Source organism: Ascidiella aspersa, chromosome 8 (genome assembly GCF_963924565.1).
Source record: "Ascidiella aspersa chromosome 8, kaAscAspe10.2, whole genome shotgun sequence".
Classification (NCBI taxonomy): domain Eukaryota; kingdom Metazoa; phylum Chordata; class Ascidiacea; order Phlebobranchia; family Ascidiidae; genus Ascidiella; species Ascidiella aspersa.
Genome location: NC_139454.1, coordinates 5332765 through 5347604, shown reverse-complemented (window position 1 = coordinate 5347604; position 14840 = coordinate 5332765). Strand labels below are relative to the sequence as shown.

At 41.3% G+C, this 14840-nt stretch overlaps 2 protein-coding genes across 2 annotated transcripts; both read left to right on the top strand.

The window, feature by feature from the left end:
• Positions 1-2413: 2413 nt before the first annotated feature.
• LOC146135317 (uncharacterized) lies at positions 2414-6699 on the top strand. Its single transcript, XM_083395752.1, has one exon. The coding sequence runs from the start codon at positions 2414-2416 to the stop codon at positions 6008-6010; it is 3597 nt and encodes a 1198-aa protein (XP_083251878.1). The 3' UTR covers positions 6011-6699.
• Positions 6700-9655: 2956 nt separating this feature from the next.
• Positions 9656-13504, top strand: LOC146135316 (uncharacterized). Its single transcript, XM_083395751.1, has one exon. The coding sequence runs from the start codon at positions 9656-9658 to the stop codon at positions 13253-13255; it is 3600 nt and encodes a 1199-aa protein (XP_083251877.1). The 3' UTR covers positions 13256-13504.
• Positions 13505-14840: the final 1336 nt, after the last annotated feature.

The following is a 14840-nucleotide window of genomic DNA, read 5'->3' as shown; positions in this document are numbered from 1 at the left end:
CCTGGCGCAATGTTATATAGTGCACTGACGCAATAATCGTTTCCAGATAAATCTTAGCCCTGCCCTACTGGATTTTCTGACTAAAACTGTAAACCTGTTTGATGAAAATTGGTTTCATCTGTTTCTTAGTTATAAATGTTTGCCAACCAACAGGAATAATAAAAAAAATTGTTACGGCAAAGATAACAATATTTAAAAATTAAAAGCGATTGATTTATGGAACACTTTTAATTATATTTTAGCTTTAAACGATCAATGTCGGATTTATTGAATAACATTGGAAAAAATATTTTCTGAATATAGTGCCTTCACAATAATTTTTGAATTGGCAAATAGCACTAGAATTACCGGTGCGGTCATTTTGACCGGTTTTGAATTTTAATCGCTTACATCTCCGCGTAGGTCATTATTAGAATATTGAAACTATTAAAATTGCCTTTTTAAAAGACAGCCTTTGATAGTGCTTTAGCTTAAAACAACCATGTAACAATTGCTGTAGTGTCTGGTAACAGTTCGTTCCATAGTTCATAATTTTGAGTCAACGATTCATCAAAATTCGATGGTTGACGCTGCTATTTTTTGTTCTTGTATATCCTTTTGACTTGTGGTCCATGTAACAAGCGGCACAATGAAAAGGCAGTTTGGTCTTTTGAGCGTATTTAAGTTGTAAATAAATATGGAACATCAAATTCCCTTTCTGTAGCTAAAAGGCAGGTTGGTGATCTACAATGCAGTTCGTAGAATCATACTCCAAAACTTGATATTATATTTGGCCTATATACAACGTATATTACACACCTACCTATATTCAAGTCTCTCAATAGTTTAAAGAAAATTATTGTGAAAATAAAGCTAAATTGTTTTGCAATTTTTTCTTGATTGGACAAACTGTCATTTTGACCGCTCGCGAAAGTTCTAGATATAAACAGTGTTGTACTTAACTAATAGCGACCAACAGTGTCAAATGGTATATGACTACTCCATGTGGGCGTTAGCACACTTCTACAACATTTGCATGTGAGACATTTCTTTTCTGTTTAGCCCTGGCGGTGCCTTAGGGCGTAGTGCATAAATAACTGGCAGTTGTAAACTTGCTGTTGAACCAACGACTAGCATAAAATAGGCTGTCAGTTTTGTTTTTTTGAGCGCTATTACATATGGGTGTAGCTTACCCTACAGTGTACACTTGCACAGTATGCCTGATCACAAATGTATTTTGTTTTCGTCTTAGATTTAGCCTAATTAGCTTGACAAAGGTCAGTCAAACGTCTTGTGGAAAAGAAGACAGTTCAAATATAACGATGCTGGTACAGATAGGCCTACACAGCAACTGTAGGTGCGGAATGCAGCCCTAAGTAAAACGATTTATAAATATAAATATGTTTTTATTGCAATATTATTTTTTGTTCTTAATGTTGGCAAACGCGAAATGTTTTACAAATTTGCAGAAATATGCAGTTTTGCTGGTTAAAACGCTCAATATATTTTATTTAACGTTGGTGGCAGAAACTAAAATTGTCAATAATTTTACAAAACGCATACATAAACAATGTATGAAAGTTTTACACAAATCTAGATATAATATACTTGCTCTTACACTGAGCCCCCTTTCAATGAAGAAGCAATGTTGCATACTTTACAACTTTTAATAGTCGGACAAAAGCGTAAGAAAAAATGAATGCTTTAATTAATATGTGCCTAACGAAAGAAATGTTGGTTATAAGACTGTCACTTCGCCAGGCTACTTTTTTCAGCCGCTCAAGACTGTGATTAAGGGGCGAGCGGATATGTCAGTAATACGAGTAATGCACAACAACACGTTCATGGCCTGTTGTTGATTATTATATGTGCGCGTGATGCATCCGTACTGATTGACATTTTAACTAACGAAAACGCTGTAGCCTATACCGCATGCGCCTATAGCTTAGTGCTGTCAAAGGGTGGCCATAATGTTTATGCAGCAAATAATGAGATACTATCAAAACAACCTTAGAGACAGATCCATGTCTGCAACTAAAATGTATGTATATTTTTGTATGAAAAAAACTGACTATCTGAAAAAAACTGACTATCAAATTTTTTTGTTAAAACAATTTGCTAGTTTTATGATTGAGTTAAATAAGAAGTGTCGAGATATTTTACAGTTGCTTCTTACAAAGCATGTGGCAAATATAAGTACTTAGATTTTGGCCTTCCTTTCGTTACAATTGCCTAAGTTGCGGTATGACTTATTTTCGACGAGGTGTTTACAAGTGATAATACATTTATAGTAGAATGGCACCAAACAGTAAGGCGGAAAATCTTCTGCGCAGAATCTGCTTTGACACTTTATATTTATTTTCATTAGCAGGAAGGCTAAACTAATAAGTAGCTAAACAGGTATTTGCGAAAGGTAATTCCGGATAACGTTTAAATGGGATTGATAATTGCACAAGCTGTCCTGCTAGCTGTTTTGACAAGCCTCTACACAGCAGCCTACTCAGGCCCTGCAGTCGACATCAACACGACGTTACATGGCAAGCCCGATTGTACTTTTAGGTGCAAATGGTTGACTAAAAACTGCATCACTGAAGCCCAGATATGCGACGGCGAACACGATTGTGTTTATTATGACGAGGAGTATTGCGTCGAGTGCAAGAACGACGCGTTGTTGTGCGGGACGGCGTGTATCTCTCAAGCCAGAATGTGCAAAGGGGAATACCGAGGCGAAGTATCTCAATGCGTCGGTCGCACACTGAAATGCGCGAAGAAGTGTCCGAGTGGATGGTGGTCGTGTCAGTCAGGTAACAACACTTGCATTGCTCACAGTTTGGTTTGTGACGACAGGACAGACTGCGACGACGGCAGCGACGAGTCAAACTGCGAAACTTGCCCTAACGATCGGCGCTGGAAGTGCGTCAGCGGAAGTCGGTGCATAAAGCAAAGTCGTGTTTGCGACGGTAGCGCGAACTGTGGTGACAGTAGCGATGAGACCAACTGCACGATTTGCCCCAAAGGTCGGCCCTGGAAGTGCAAATTTGGAACTAAATGTATCGCCCAAAAACAGGTTTGCGACGGCGTGGAGGAATGTGGAGACAGTAGCGATGAGTTGAATTGCACAAACTGCCCGGATAAACGATCATGGAAGTGTAAGACGGGAACCCGATGTATCGATACAAGTTTGGTTTGCGACGGCAACTTTAATTGCGAGGACCGTAGTGACGAGTCGAACTGCACAAGCTGCCCCCAAGATCGACCTTGGAAGTGTACAGACACAACTAGCAAGTGTATTCGCGAAAGTAAGTTGTGCGACGGCAAACATGACTGCAGCGACAAGAGCGACGAGTCGAACTGCACAACTTGCGCCAAAACAGCGTGGAAATGCAAATCGGAAAACAAGTGCATCGAGCTGAGTGCAGTTTGCGACCGCCAACAAGACTGCCCCGATGGGAGCGACGTGCGAAACTGTAACAAAACTTGTCCCGAAGGCGAGTGGCTGTGCTTGGACGGCATCTTCTGTTTTCCGAACAAGTCGAGATGCAGCAACAATATTTGCTGGGATAAGAGCGACCGGCAAAACTGCACCTGCAAGAACAACGAGCAAATGTGCGAGTGCATGGACGGAAGCACTTGTCCGCCCACCGGCCAATGTGTTTACGATGACCAAATGGCAAACGGTGACAAAGACTGTCGTGGCGGAGAGGACGAACCGTGTGAATTTATCGACGAGGAAGTAATGCTTTGTTCCGACGCTAGACACAAAAACATCCTTCAATCATTTCAGAACTACAGAAACTCTACCTGCTGCGAGATCCACCGATCGCAACGGGATAACCGAGATGAGGTGGTGGTAACTAGAAGTTGGCTGTGCGTTAAAACTGGAGATTGCCGCTCCTATTACTTTTGCAACAATAACAGGGCGCTTCCCACTTGGCAGTTCTGCAACAACCGCTTTAAACCCAGGTGCAAGGATTCGACCAGCGGCTTCGGGTTCAAGTGCGCCGGACCCAGCAACACGGGAGTGTGCATTTTGCCTCAAAGCAATCTCTACGACAACACGGCGCAGTGCGTCGACGAGTCAGATCTATGTTTCGTCGATGGCAAGTTCAAATGCTTCCTGTGCTTGGACAAGCGACTCGTTATATCGCAAAGCCAGGTTTGCGACGGGGTGATCGACTGCTACGATCTTTCCGACGAGTGCTTGTGTGGAAATCAAACTGTTTGCGACGATATCCTGGGCAACGCTAGGGACACTTGCCCTTCCAATCAAATGCACTGCCGCAACGAAACGGACTGCGTTGACATGGACAGAGTGCTGTGCAACGCGAGCACAAACTGCGAAAGCAATTCCACACGGCGGCGATGCCACCACGGTTTGCAAGCTGTAAGCGGGGGGAATGAAACAGTGACTTGCTACAACACCGCATTCAGCGAATGGCTACAACACCGCAAATTGGTGCGAGCGGTGAAATGCGATGGAAGGCCCGAATGCTGGGATTTGTCGGACGAATGTTCCGGCTGCCAAAGTCCTCCAGCCTTGTGTAACGACTCGTGTGTTGTCGTTGAATCGCAATTCGGACCTGTGTGTCTCGGATCGCCCGAACTCGCAGGGCCTTTTATATGCGCCATTAATGAAACGCTTCTCTGCCCAAAGCGCTACATATGCTCCAACGGTGACCTCACGAGCATTGACGTCAATCTCTTTTGTGACGGCATAGCAGACTGCGATGACGGCTCCGACGAACTCGAATCGCGTTGCAACGCGACACGGTTTTATTGCCGCAACAAGAAGCCGATTTCCGTGGCCAAGAAGTTTGTTGAAGACGGATTCAAGCAATGTTCGGACGGAAGTGACGAATGCCCGGCTGTCAGTAAGCGAAACTCGATCTTTTCCAATCAAAAGGAAATGATCGCGAACCCCTTTTTCAGGGCTTGCTTTTGGATTATGGGAAGTTTAGCTTGCGTGTTTAACTTGCTAGTTTTTGGCACCACCTTTAAAGAATTTGTTCTCCATCGTGATGACAACAACGTGCTGAAAGAAAGCACACACGTTTTTATAATGAGTCTGTCGGCTGCTGACTTTATGATCGGTTGTTATTTGCTTGCAATCGCTGTCAAGGGCCTTCAGTTTTCGGGTGATTACTGTTCGGTGGATGCTGCTTGGCGCACAAGTTCTACTTGTGCCGGGTTGGGATTTACACTGGTAGCTGCTTCCCAAATCAGCGCGTTCACAATGACAGCAATGACCACCTTTCGCCTCTACACTGTGTGCAACCCATTTAACTCCAGATCACTTAAAATGAAGTGGGTCTATTTGAGCTGCGTTATTTGTTGGGTTTTAGGTTTGCTTTTAGCCGCTATTCCGTTGTTTCACTATTCGTCTGGTTATTTCGTTGCTTACGTTTGGTTTTCGTCTAGATTTTTTCGATCGGACAGAATATCTTCCGACGCCATGTTCCAACTGGCGCACAGAATACAACGCAACTTAACCAGCCCCACTTGGTTTGACGTAACACGTCTTATAGGCAAGACCTTTCCCAACCTTCCAATAACTGGCATCTTTGGTTACTATGGCGAAACTAGTGTTTGTATGCCCAGACTATTCGTTTCTGTTAACGACCCTTCCTGGCAGTACTCTGTGCTTCTTATCACGCTTAACTTTACCATGTTTATTTTCATGCTTGTTTCGTATGTTATGATTTATATACAAAGCAACAAAATGAGCAAAGCAAGACAGAGTCAAGTAAATAGCAACATGCAAAAACGTATCTCTCGTTTGCTTATTACTGATTTTTGTTGCTGGATCCCGTTGTGCGTTTGCGGTTTTCTGGCGGTAGCTGGTGTTCCCCTTACTAACGATGTTTACATTATAAGTGCTGGTATTTTGTTGCCCATCAACAGTGCTTTGAACCCGCTGCTATACTCCACGTTTCTAAAACAAATGTTCACTCGAATTAAAAAGCGTGCGAGCTCTTATAGTCAAAAGACTACCAAACAAACTGAAATGAGTGCAGTGGGCACACATAGTTAAATTTATTTCTCACGTTATTTGTAAAACACGTCTTTAATGTGTCATTTTTGTTGTCACTTTGTGTAATTTATCGTCTATATAAAACAGATTTGTAATGTCGAACTTAAGCTTGAAAAAGCGTCCTATTATCTCCGTACTGTAATGTTTTTAAAACCTTAAAGGTAGCATAAATTTAAGCATATATTTATTTGTATTTGTTCTATACACGTATCATGTATAATCCATTTTGTAAATTTGCTTATTTTCCCATATTTCACGCACTCGTTTCACATGAATATATTGGGAAGTTGGATAACTTGGAATATACAATTAAATGTAATTGTAACTTAGTAAACATTTACCTTAATATATCGTAAATTAATTTTGCAAGATATACGTTCAACCGATTTTGTGGATCGTCTCTGCTGATGGCGATCAGTAGTCCACATAGTATACATTATAACAAAACATCCGCTTGATCAACATTAGTAGGTGCCTAATCTCTCGGTTACGAAGCCATTCCCCCTAGAGAAAACTAGACTTTCTGCCTTCTATACCTTAATTGCAAAACATTTTACTATCAGTATGCTACAGTAGTGTTTCTTAAACAGGTGAATGGCTCACCCCAGGGTGAAAAAAGAATTGAAATTTGCAGGGGTGAACCAATCAAAACGTGTGAATAAGGGAGAACCGTTAAAAATGGATGATAGCTCTGCAGTAAATCGACTGCTGAACTGTTTTTTTTTTTGCTTATTGTAATAGTGAAGTTGGTTTGCACTGAGTGTTTAAGTACAAAAAAATTGTGACTGTGTTTTGTGTTTTGTAGCTTTATATTTCGGGACTCGAGAAATTGTAGATTTGTAAAACTTAGCTTGAGTTGATCTTAACCAAAATTGAAACAACCTAAGTCAAATTGTGATGTTATATACATATAGACGAGATATTTTTATCATATCACAATACAATGGTGAAATTAAATCTGGAGATAGATGCTAGGTGTAAACAAAACTAAAAAAGTTTAAGAAGCACTGTGCTACAAGATATTCTGCTTTGACAATCGTCCCAGATCGAAAGTGCAACCAATGGCACAAAAAAGTAAATAAATCAAAGTTAAATAAAAGTGCAAATTGATATAAATGCGTTGCAAATTTAACGACTTGTGTGAATCTTTTACGTCATATCATTAAATACACCTCCAATGCCATTGTATCATGCGTTGTAAAGTAACACATTTCCGAAGGTCCAATAATAACGATGGAGGGAGTTTTCATATGGCCATTAAAACCGTTGCATGCTTTTCGCTTGCAGATTCCTATTTCCATGCTAGTTCGATCTCTCTCAATGCAATTCAATATAACATGGGTTTGGGTTTTTCTTCTCCGGCTTTATGCTTTTAAACACACTGGTAATTCACAAGCAAGGATTATTTTCCGAATTTGTAAATATAGTACAAAACGTGCAACATGTAGCATTTAGTTTGCTAAGTTTGACGTAATTAGCCGGTAGAAAATATTTTTAACTTAATTAAAGTGGACATGTTTAATATCGTTATGCGAAACCACTTACACGACGATGAGAAAAGAGACTATAGGTTAATTCACCTTATTAGTCGTATAATGTCGCTCAGTTTTACCATAATAGCCTGTCTGATAACAGTTCGTTACATTGTTCATAATTTTGAATCAACAATTCATCAAAATTCGATGGTTGACGCTGCTATTTTTCTCGGATATGCTTTTGACTTGTGGTCCATGTAACCAGCAGACCAATAAGAAGGCCGTTTGATCTTTTAAGCTTATTTAAGTTGTAAATAAAAAAGCAACATCAAGTTCTCTTTCTGCAGCTTAAAAGTAGGTTGGTGACCTACAATGCAATTCGTAGAAACATACTCCAAAACTTGATATTATATTGGAGCCTATATACAACGTATATTACACACTTACCTGTCCCCAAAATTTCTCCAGCGGTTTCCCAAACTTTGGACTTGCAACTTTTTGGTATTTAAATGAAACACTTGCGGTCTCTTAAAACTACTTAGCGGTCACCCAAACCAAACATTAAAAAAAAACCTGCCTACCTATATTCAAGTCTCTCAATAGTTTAAAGAAAATTATTGTGAAAATAAAGCTAAATTGTTTTGCAATTTTTTCTTGATTGGACAAACTGTCATTTTGACCGCTCGCGAAAGTTCTAGATATAAACATTGTTGTACTTAACTAATAGCGACCAACAGTGTCAAATGGTATATGACTACTCCATGTAGGCGTTAGCACACTTCTACAACATTTGCATGTGAGACATTTCTTTTCTGTTTAGCCCTGGCGGTGCCTTAGGGCGTAGTGCATAAATATCTGGCAGTTGTAAACTCGCGGTTGAACCAACGACTAGCATAAAATAGGCTGTCAGTTTCGTTTTTTGGAGCGCTATTACATATGGGTGTAGCCTACCCTACAGTGTACACTTGCACAGTATGCCTGATCACAAATGTATTTTGTTTTCGTCTTAGATTCAGCCTATTTAGTGTGACAAAAGTCAGTCGAACGTCTTGTGGAAAAGAAGACAGTTCTAATATAACGATGCTGGTACAGATAGGCCTACACAGCAACTGTAGGTGCGGAATGCAGCCCTAAGTAAAACGATATATAAATATAAATATGTTTTTATTGCAATACTATTTTTTGTTCTTAATGTTGGCAAACGCGAAAGGTTTTACAAATTTGCAGAAGTATGCAGTTTTGGTTAAAACGCCCAATATATTTTATTTCAGGTTGGTGGCAGAAACTAAAATTGTAAAAAAAAATATATGAAAGTTTTATACAAATCTAGATATAATATACTTGCTCTTACACTGAGCCCCCTTTTAATGAAGAAGCAATGTTGCATACTTTACAACTTTAAATAGTTGGACAAAAGCGTAAGAAAAAATGAATGCTTTAATTAATTTGTGCCTAACGAAAGAAATGTTGGTTATAAGACTGTCACTTCGCAATGCTACTTTTTTCAGCCGCTCAAGACTGTGATTAGGGGGCGAGCGGATATGTCAGTAATACGAGTAATGCACAACAACACGTTCAGGGCCTGTTGTTGATTATTATATGTGCGCGTGATGCATCCCTACTGATTGACACTTTAACTAACGAAAACGCTGAAGCCTATACCGCATGCGCCTAAAGCTTAGTGCTGTCAAAGGGTGGCCATAATGTTTACGCAGTAAATAATGAGATGCTATCAAAACAACCTTAGAGACAGATTCATGTCTGCAACTAAAATATATGTATATTTTTGTATAAAAAAAACTGACTATCTTTTCTTTTATAAAATTTTTTTGTTAAAACAATTTGCTAGTTTTATGAAATTAGAAGTGCCAAGATATTTTACAGTTGCTTCTTACAAAGCATGTGGCAATTGTGGCATACATAAGTAGGCCTACTTGGATTTTGGCGTTGATTTTTTTACAATTGCCTAAAAGTTGCGATATGACTTATTTTCGACGAGGTGTTTACAAGTGATAATACATTTATAGTAGAATGGCACCAAACAGTAAGGCGGAAAATCTTCTGCGCAGAATCTGCTTTGACACTTTATATTTATTTTCATTAGCAGGAAGGCTAAACTAATAAGTAGCTAAACACGCATTTGCGAAAGGTAATTCCGGACAACGTTTAAATGGAAATCATATCTGTACAAGCTGTGCTGCTAGCTGTTTTGACAAGCCTCTACACAGCAGCCTACTCAGGCCCTGTAGTCGACATCAACACGACGTTACATGGCAAGCCCGATTGTCTTTTTAGGTGCCAAATGATGACTACAAACTGCATCACTGAAGCCCAGATGTGCGACGGCGAAGGCGATTGCGGTTATGAAGACGAGATGTATTGCGTCGAGTGCAAGAACGACGCGTTGTTGTGCGGGACGCGGTGTATCCCTCAAGCCGACATATGCGAAGGAAAATACCGAGGCGACGTATCTCAATGCGTCGGTCGCACAGACGCACTGAAATGCGCGAACACATGCCCGAGTGGATGGTGGTCGTGTCAGTCAGGTAACCACACTTGCATTGCTCACAGTTTGGTTTGTGACGACAGGACAGACTGCGACGACGGCAGTGACGAGTCAAACTGCGAAACTTGCCCCATCGATCGGCCCTGGAAGTGCGTCAGCGGAAGTCGGTGCATAAATAAAAGTCGTGTTTGCGACGGTAGCGCAAACTGTAGTGACAGTAGCGATGAGACCAACTGCACGATTTGCCCCAAAGGTCGACCCTGGAAGTGCAAATTTGGAACTAAATGTATCGCCCAAAAACAGGTTTGCGACGGCGTAGAGGAATGCGAAAACGGTAGCGATGAATTGGATTGCACAAAATGCCCGGATAAACGATCATGGAAGTGTAAGACGGGAACCCGATGTATCGATACAAGTTTGGTTTGCGACGGCACCTTTAATTGCGAGGACCGTAGTGACGAGTCGACCTGCACAAGCTGCCCCCAAGATCGACCTTGGAAGTGTACAGGCACAACTAGCAGGTGTATTCGCCAAAGTAAGTTGTGCGACGGCAAAAATGACTGCAGCGACAAGAGCGACGAGTCGAACTGCACAACTTGCGCCGACACTGCGTGGAAATGCAAATCGGAAAACAAGTGCATCGAGCGGAGAGCTGTTTGCGACCTCCTTCCAGACTGCGCCGACTCGAGCGACGAAAACTGCCATACAACATGCCCGGAAGGCGAGTTTCGGTGCTTGGACGGAAGCAACTGCATTCCTAACGCGTGGAAATGCGGTTTCGGCCTTTGCTTGGATAAGAGCCACATGCAAAACTGCACTTGCAAGCACAACGAGCAAATGTGCGAGTGCATGGACGGAAGCACTTGTCCGCCCACCGGCCAATGTGTTTACGATGATTGGCTGGCCGACGGTAGCAAGCACTGTCGTGGCGGAGAGGACGAACCGTGTGAAAAAATCGCCGAGGGAGTAATGCTCTGTTCCGACGCTAGACACAAAAACATCCTTCAGTCATTTCAGAACTACAGAAACTCTACCTGCTGCAAGATCCACCGATCGCAACGGGATAAGCGAGACGAGGTGGTGGTAACTAGAAGTTGGCTGTGCGTTAAAACTGGAGATTGCCGCTCCTATTACTTTTGTAACGAGAACAGAGCGCTTCCCACTTGGCACTTCTGTAGCAACCACTTCGATCCAGAGTGCAAGGATTCGATCAGCGGCTTCGGGTTCAAGTGCGCCGGACCCAGCAACACGGGAGTGTGCATTTTGCCTCAAATCAATCTTTACGACAACGCAGCGCAGTGTGTCGACGAGTCAGATCTATGTTTCGTCGATGGCAAGTTCAAATGCTTCCTGTGCTTGGACAAGCGACTCGTTATATCGCAAAGCCAGGTTTGCGACGGGGTGATCGACTGCTACGATCTTTCCGACGAGTGCTTGTGCGGAAATCAAACGGTTTGCGACAATATCTTGGGCAACGCTAGGGACACTTGCCCTTCCAATCAAATGCACTGCCGCAACGAAACGGACTGCGTTGACATGGACAGAGTGCTGTGCAACGCGAGCACAAACTGCGAAAGCAATTTCACACGGCAGCGATGCCACCACGGTTTGCAAGATATAAGCAGAGAGAATGAAACAGTGACTTGCTACAACGCCGCATTCAGTAACTTGCTACAGCACCGCAAATTGGTGCGAGCGGTGAAATGCGATGGAAGGCCCGAATGCTGGGATTTGTCGGACGAATGTTCCGGCTGCCAAAGTCCTCCAGCCTTGTGTAACGACTCGTGTGTTGTCGTTAAATCGCAATACGGACCGGTGTGTCTCGGATCGCCCAAACTCGCAGGGCCTTTTGTATGCGCCATTAATGAAACGCTTCTCTGCCCAAAGCGCTACATTTGCTCCAACGGTGACCTCACGAGCATTGACGTTAATCTATTTTGTGACGGCATAGCAGACTGCGATGACGGCTCCGATGAACTCGAATCGCGTTGCAACGCGACACGGTTTTATTGCCGCAACAAGAAGCCGATTTCCGTGGCCAAAAAATTCGTTGAAGACGGATTCAAGCAATGTTCGGACGGAAGTGACGAATGCCCGGCTGTCAGTAAGCGAAACTCGATCTTTTCCAATCAAAAAGAAATGATCGCGAACCCCTTTTTCAGGGCTTGCTTTTGGATTATGGGAATAATAGCTTGCGTGTTTAACTTGCTGGTTTTCGGCACCTCCTTAAAAGAATTTGTTCTCCATCGTGATGACAAAAACGTGCTGAAAGAAAGCACACACGTTTTCATAATGAGTCTGTCGGCTGCTGACTTTATGATCGGTTGTTATTTGCTTGCAATCGCTGTCAAGGGCCTTCAGTTTTCTGGTGATTACTGTTCGGTGGATGCTGCTTGGCGCACAAGTTCTACTTGTGCCGGGTTGGGATTTACAATTGTAGCTGCTTCCCAAATCAGCGCGTTCACAATGACAGCAATGACCGCCTTTCGCCTCTACACTGTGTGCAACCCATTTAACTCCAGGTCACTTAAAATGAAGTGGGTCTATTTAAGCTGCGTTAGTTGCTGGGTTTTAGGTTTGCTTTTAGCCGCTATTCCGTTTTTTCACTATTCGTCTGGTTATTTTGTTGCTTACGTTTGGTTTTCGTCTAGATTTTTTCGATCGGACAGAATATCTTCCGACGCCATGTTTCAACTGGCGCACAGAATACAACGCAACTTAACCAACCCCACTTGGTTTGACGTGACACGTCTGATAGGCAACACCTTTCCCAACCTTCCAATAACTGGCATCTTTGGTTACTATGGCGAAACTAGTGTTTGCATGCCCAGACTATTCGTTTCTGTTAACGACCCTTCCTGGCAGTACTCTGTGCTTCTTATCACGCTTAACTTTACCATGTTTATTTTCATGCTTGTTTCGTATGTTATGATTTATATACAAAGCAACAAAATGAGCAAAGCAAGACAGAGTCAAGTGAATAGCAATATGCAAAAACGTATCTCTCGTTTGCTTATTACTGATTTTTGTTGCTGGATCCCGCTGTGCGTTTGCGGTTTCTTGGCGGTAGCTGGTGTTCCCCTTACTAACGATGTTTACATTATCAGTGCTGGTATTTTGTTGCCCATCAACAGTGCTTTAAACCCGCTGCTATACTCCACGTTTCTAAAACAAATGTTCACTCGAATTAAAAAGCGTGCGAGCTCTTATAGTCAAAAGACTACCAACCAAACTGAAATGAGTGCAGTGGGCACACATAGTTAAATTTATTTCTCACGTTATTTGTAAAACACATGTCTTTAATGTGTCATTTTTGTCGTCACTGTGTGTAATTTATCGTCTGTATAAAACAACTTTGTAATGTCGAACTTAAGCTTGAAAAAGCGTCCTATTATCTCCGTACTGTAGTGTTTTTAAAACCTTAAAGTCGCATAAATGTAAGCATATATTTATTTGTATTTGTTCTATACACGTATCAAGTATAATCCATTGTGTAAATTTGCTTATTTTCCCATATTTCACGCACTCGTTTCACATGAATATATTGGGAAGTTGGATAAATTGGAATATACAATTAAATGTAATTGTAACTTGGTAAACATTTACCTTAATATATCGTAAATTAATTTTGCAAGATATACGTTCAACCGATTTTGTGGATCGTCTCTGCTGATGGCGATCAGTAGTCCACATAGTATACATTATAAAAAAACATCCGCTTGATAAACATTAGTAGGTGCCTAATCTCTCGGTTACGAAGCCATTCCCCCTAGAGAAAACTAGACTTTCTGCCTTCTATACCTTAATTGCAAAACATTTTACTATCAGTATGCTACAGTAGTGTTTCTTAAACAGGTGAATGGCTCACCCCAGGGTGAAAAAAAAAATTGAAATTTGCAGGGGTGTACCAATCAAAACGGGTGAATAAGGGTGAACCGTCAAAAATGGATGATAGCTCTGCAGTAAATCGACTACTGAACTGTTTTTTTTTTGCTTATTGTAATAGTGAAGTTGGTTTGCACTAAGTGTTTAAGTACAAAAAAATTGTGACTGTGTTTTGTGTTTTGTAGCTTTATATTTCGGGACTCGAGAAATTGTAGATTTGTAAAACTTAGCTCGAGTTGATCTTAACCAAAATTGAAACAACCTAAGTCAAATTGTGCTGTTATATACATATAGACGAGATATTTTTATCATACCACAATACAAGGGTGAAATTAAATCTGGAGATAGATGCTAGGGGTAAACAAAAATAAAAAAGTTTAAGAAGCACTGTGCTACCGGATGGTCTGCTTTAACAATCGTCCAAGATCGACAGTGCATACCAATGGCACAAAAAAGTAAATAAATCAAAGTTAAATAAAAGTGCAAATTGATATAAATGCGTGGCAAATTTAACGACTTGTGTGAATCTTTTACGTCATATCATTAAATACACCTCCAATGCCATTGTATCATGCGTTGTAAAGTAACACATTTCCGAAGGTCCAATAATAACGATGGAGGGAGTTTTCATATGGCCATTATAACTGTTCCATGCTCTTCGCTTGCAGATTCCTATTTCCATGCTAGTTCGATCACTCTCAATGCAATTCAATCTAACATGGGTTTTGGTTTTTCTTCTCCGGCTTCATGATTTTAAACACACTGGTAATTCACAAGAAAGAATTATTTTCCGAATTTGTAAATATAGTACAAAACGTGCAACATGTAGCATTTAGTTTGCTAAGTTTGCCGTAAATAGCCGGTAGGAAAGATTTTTAACTTAAAGTGACGATGTTTATTATCTTTATTAGAAACCACTTACACCACGATAAGAAAAGATACAGCGTCTATAGATTAATTCACC

Coding starts and splice junctions, on each gene's coding strand:
- LOC146135317 (XM_083395752.1), top strand. CDS start 2,414: ATGGGATTGATAATTGCACAAGCTGTCCTGCTAGCTGTTTTGACAAGC.
- LOC146135316 (XM_083395751.1), top strand. CDS start 9,656: ATGGAAATCATATCTGTACAAGCTGTGCTGCTAGCTGTTTTGACAAGC.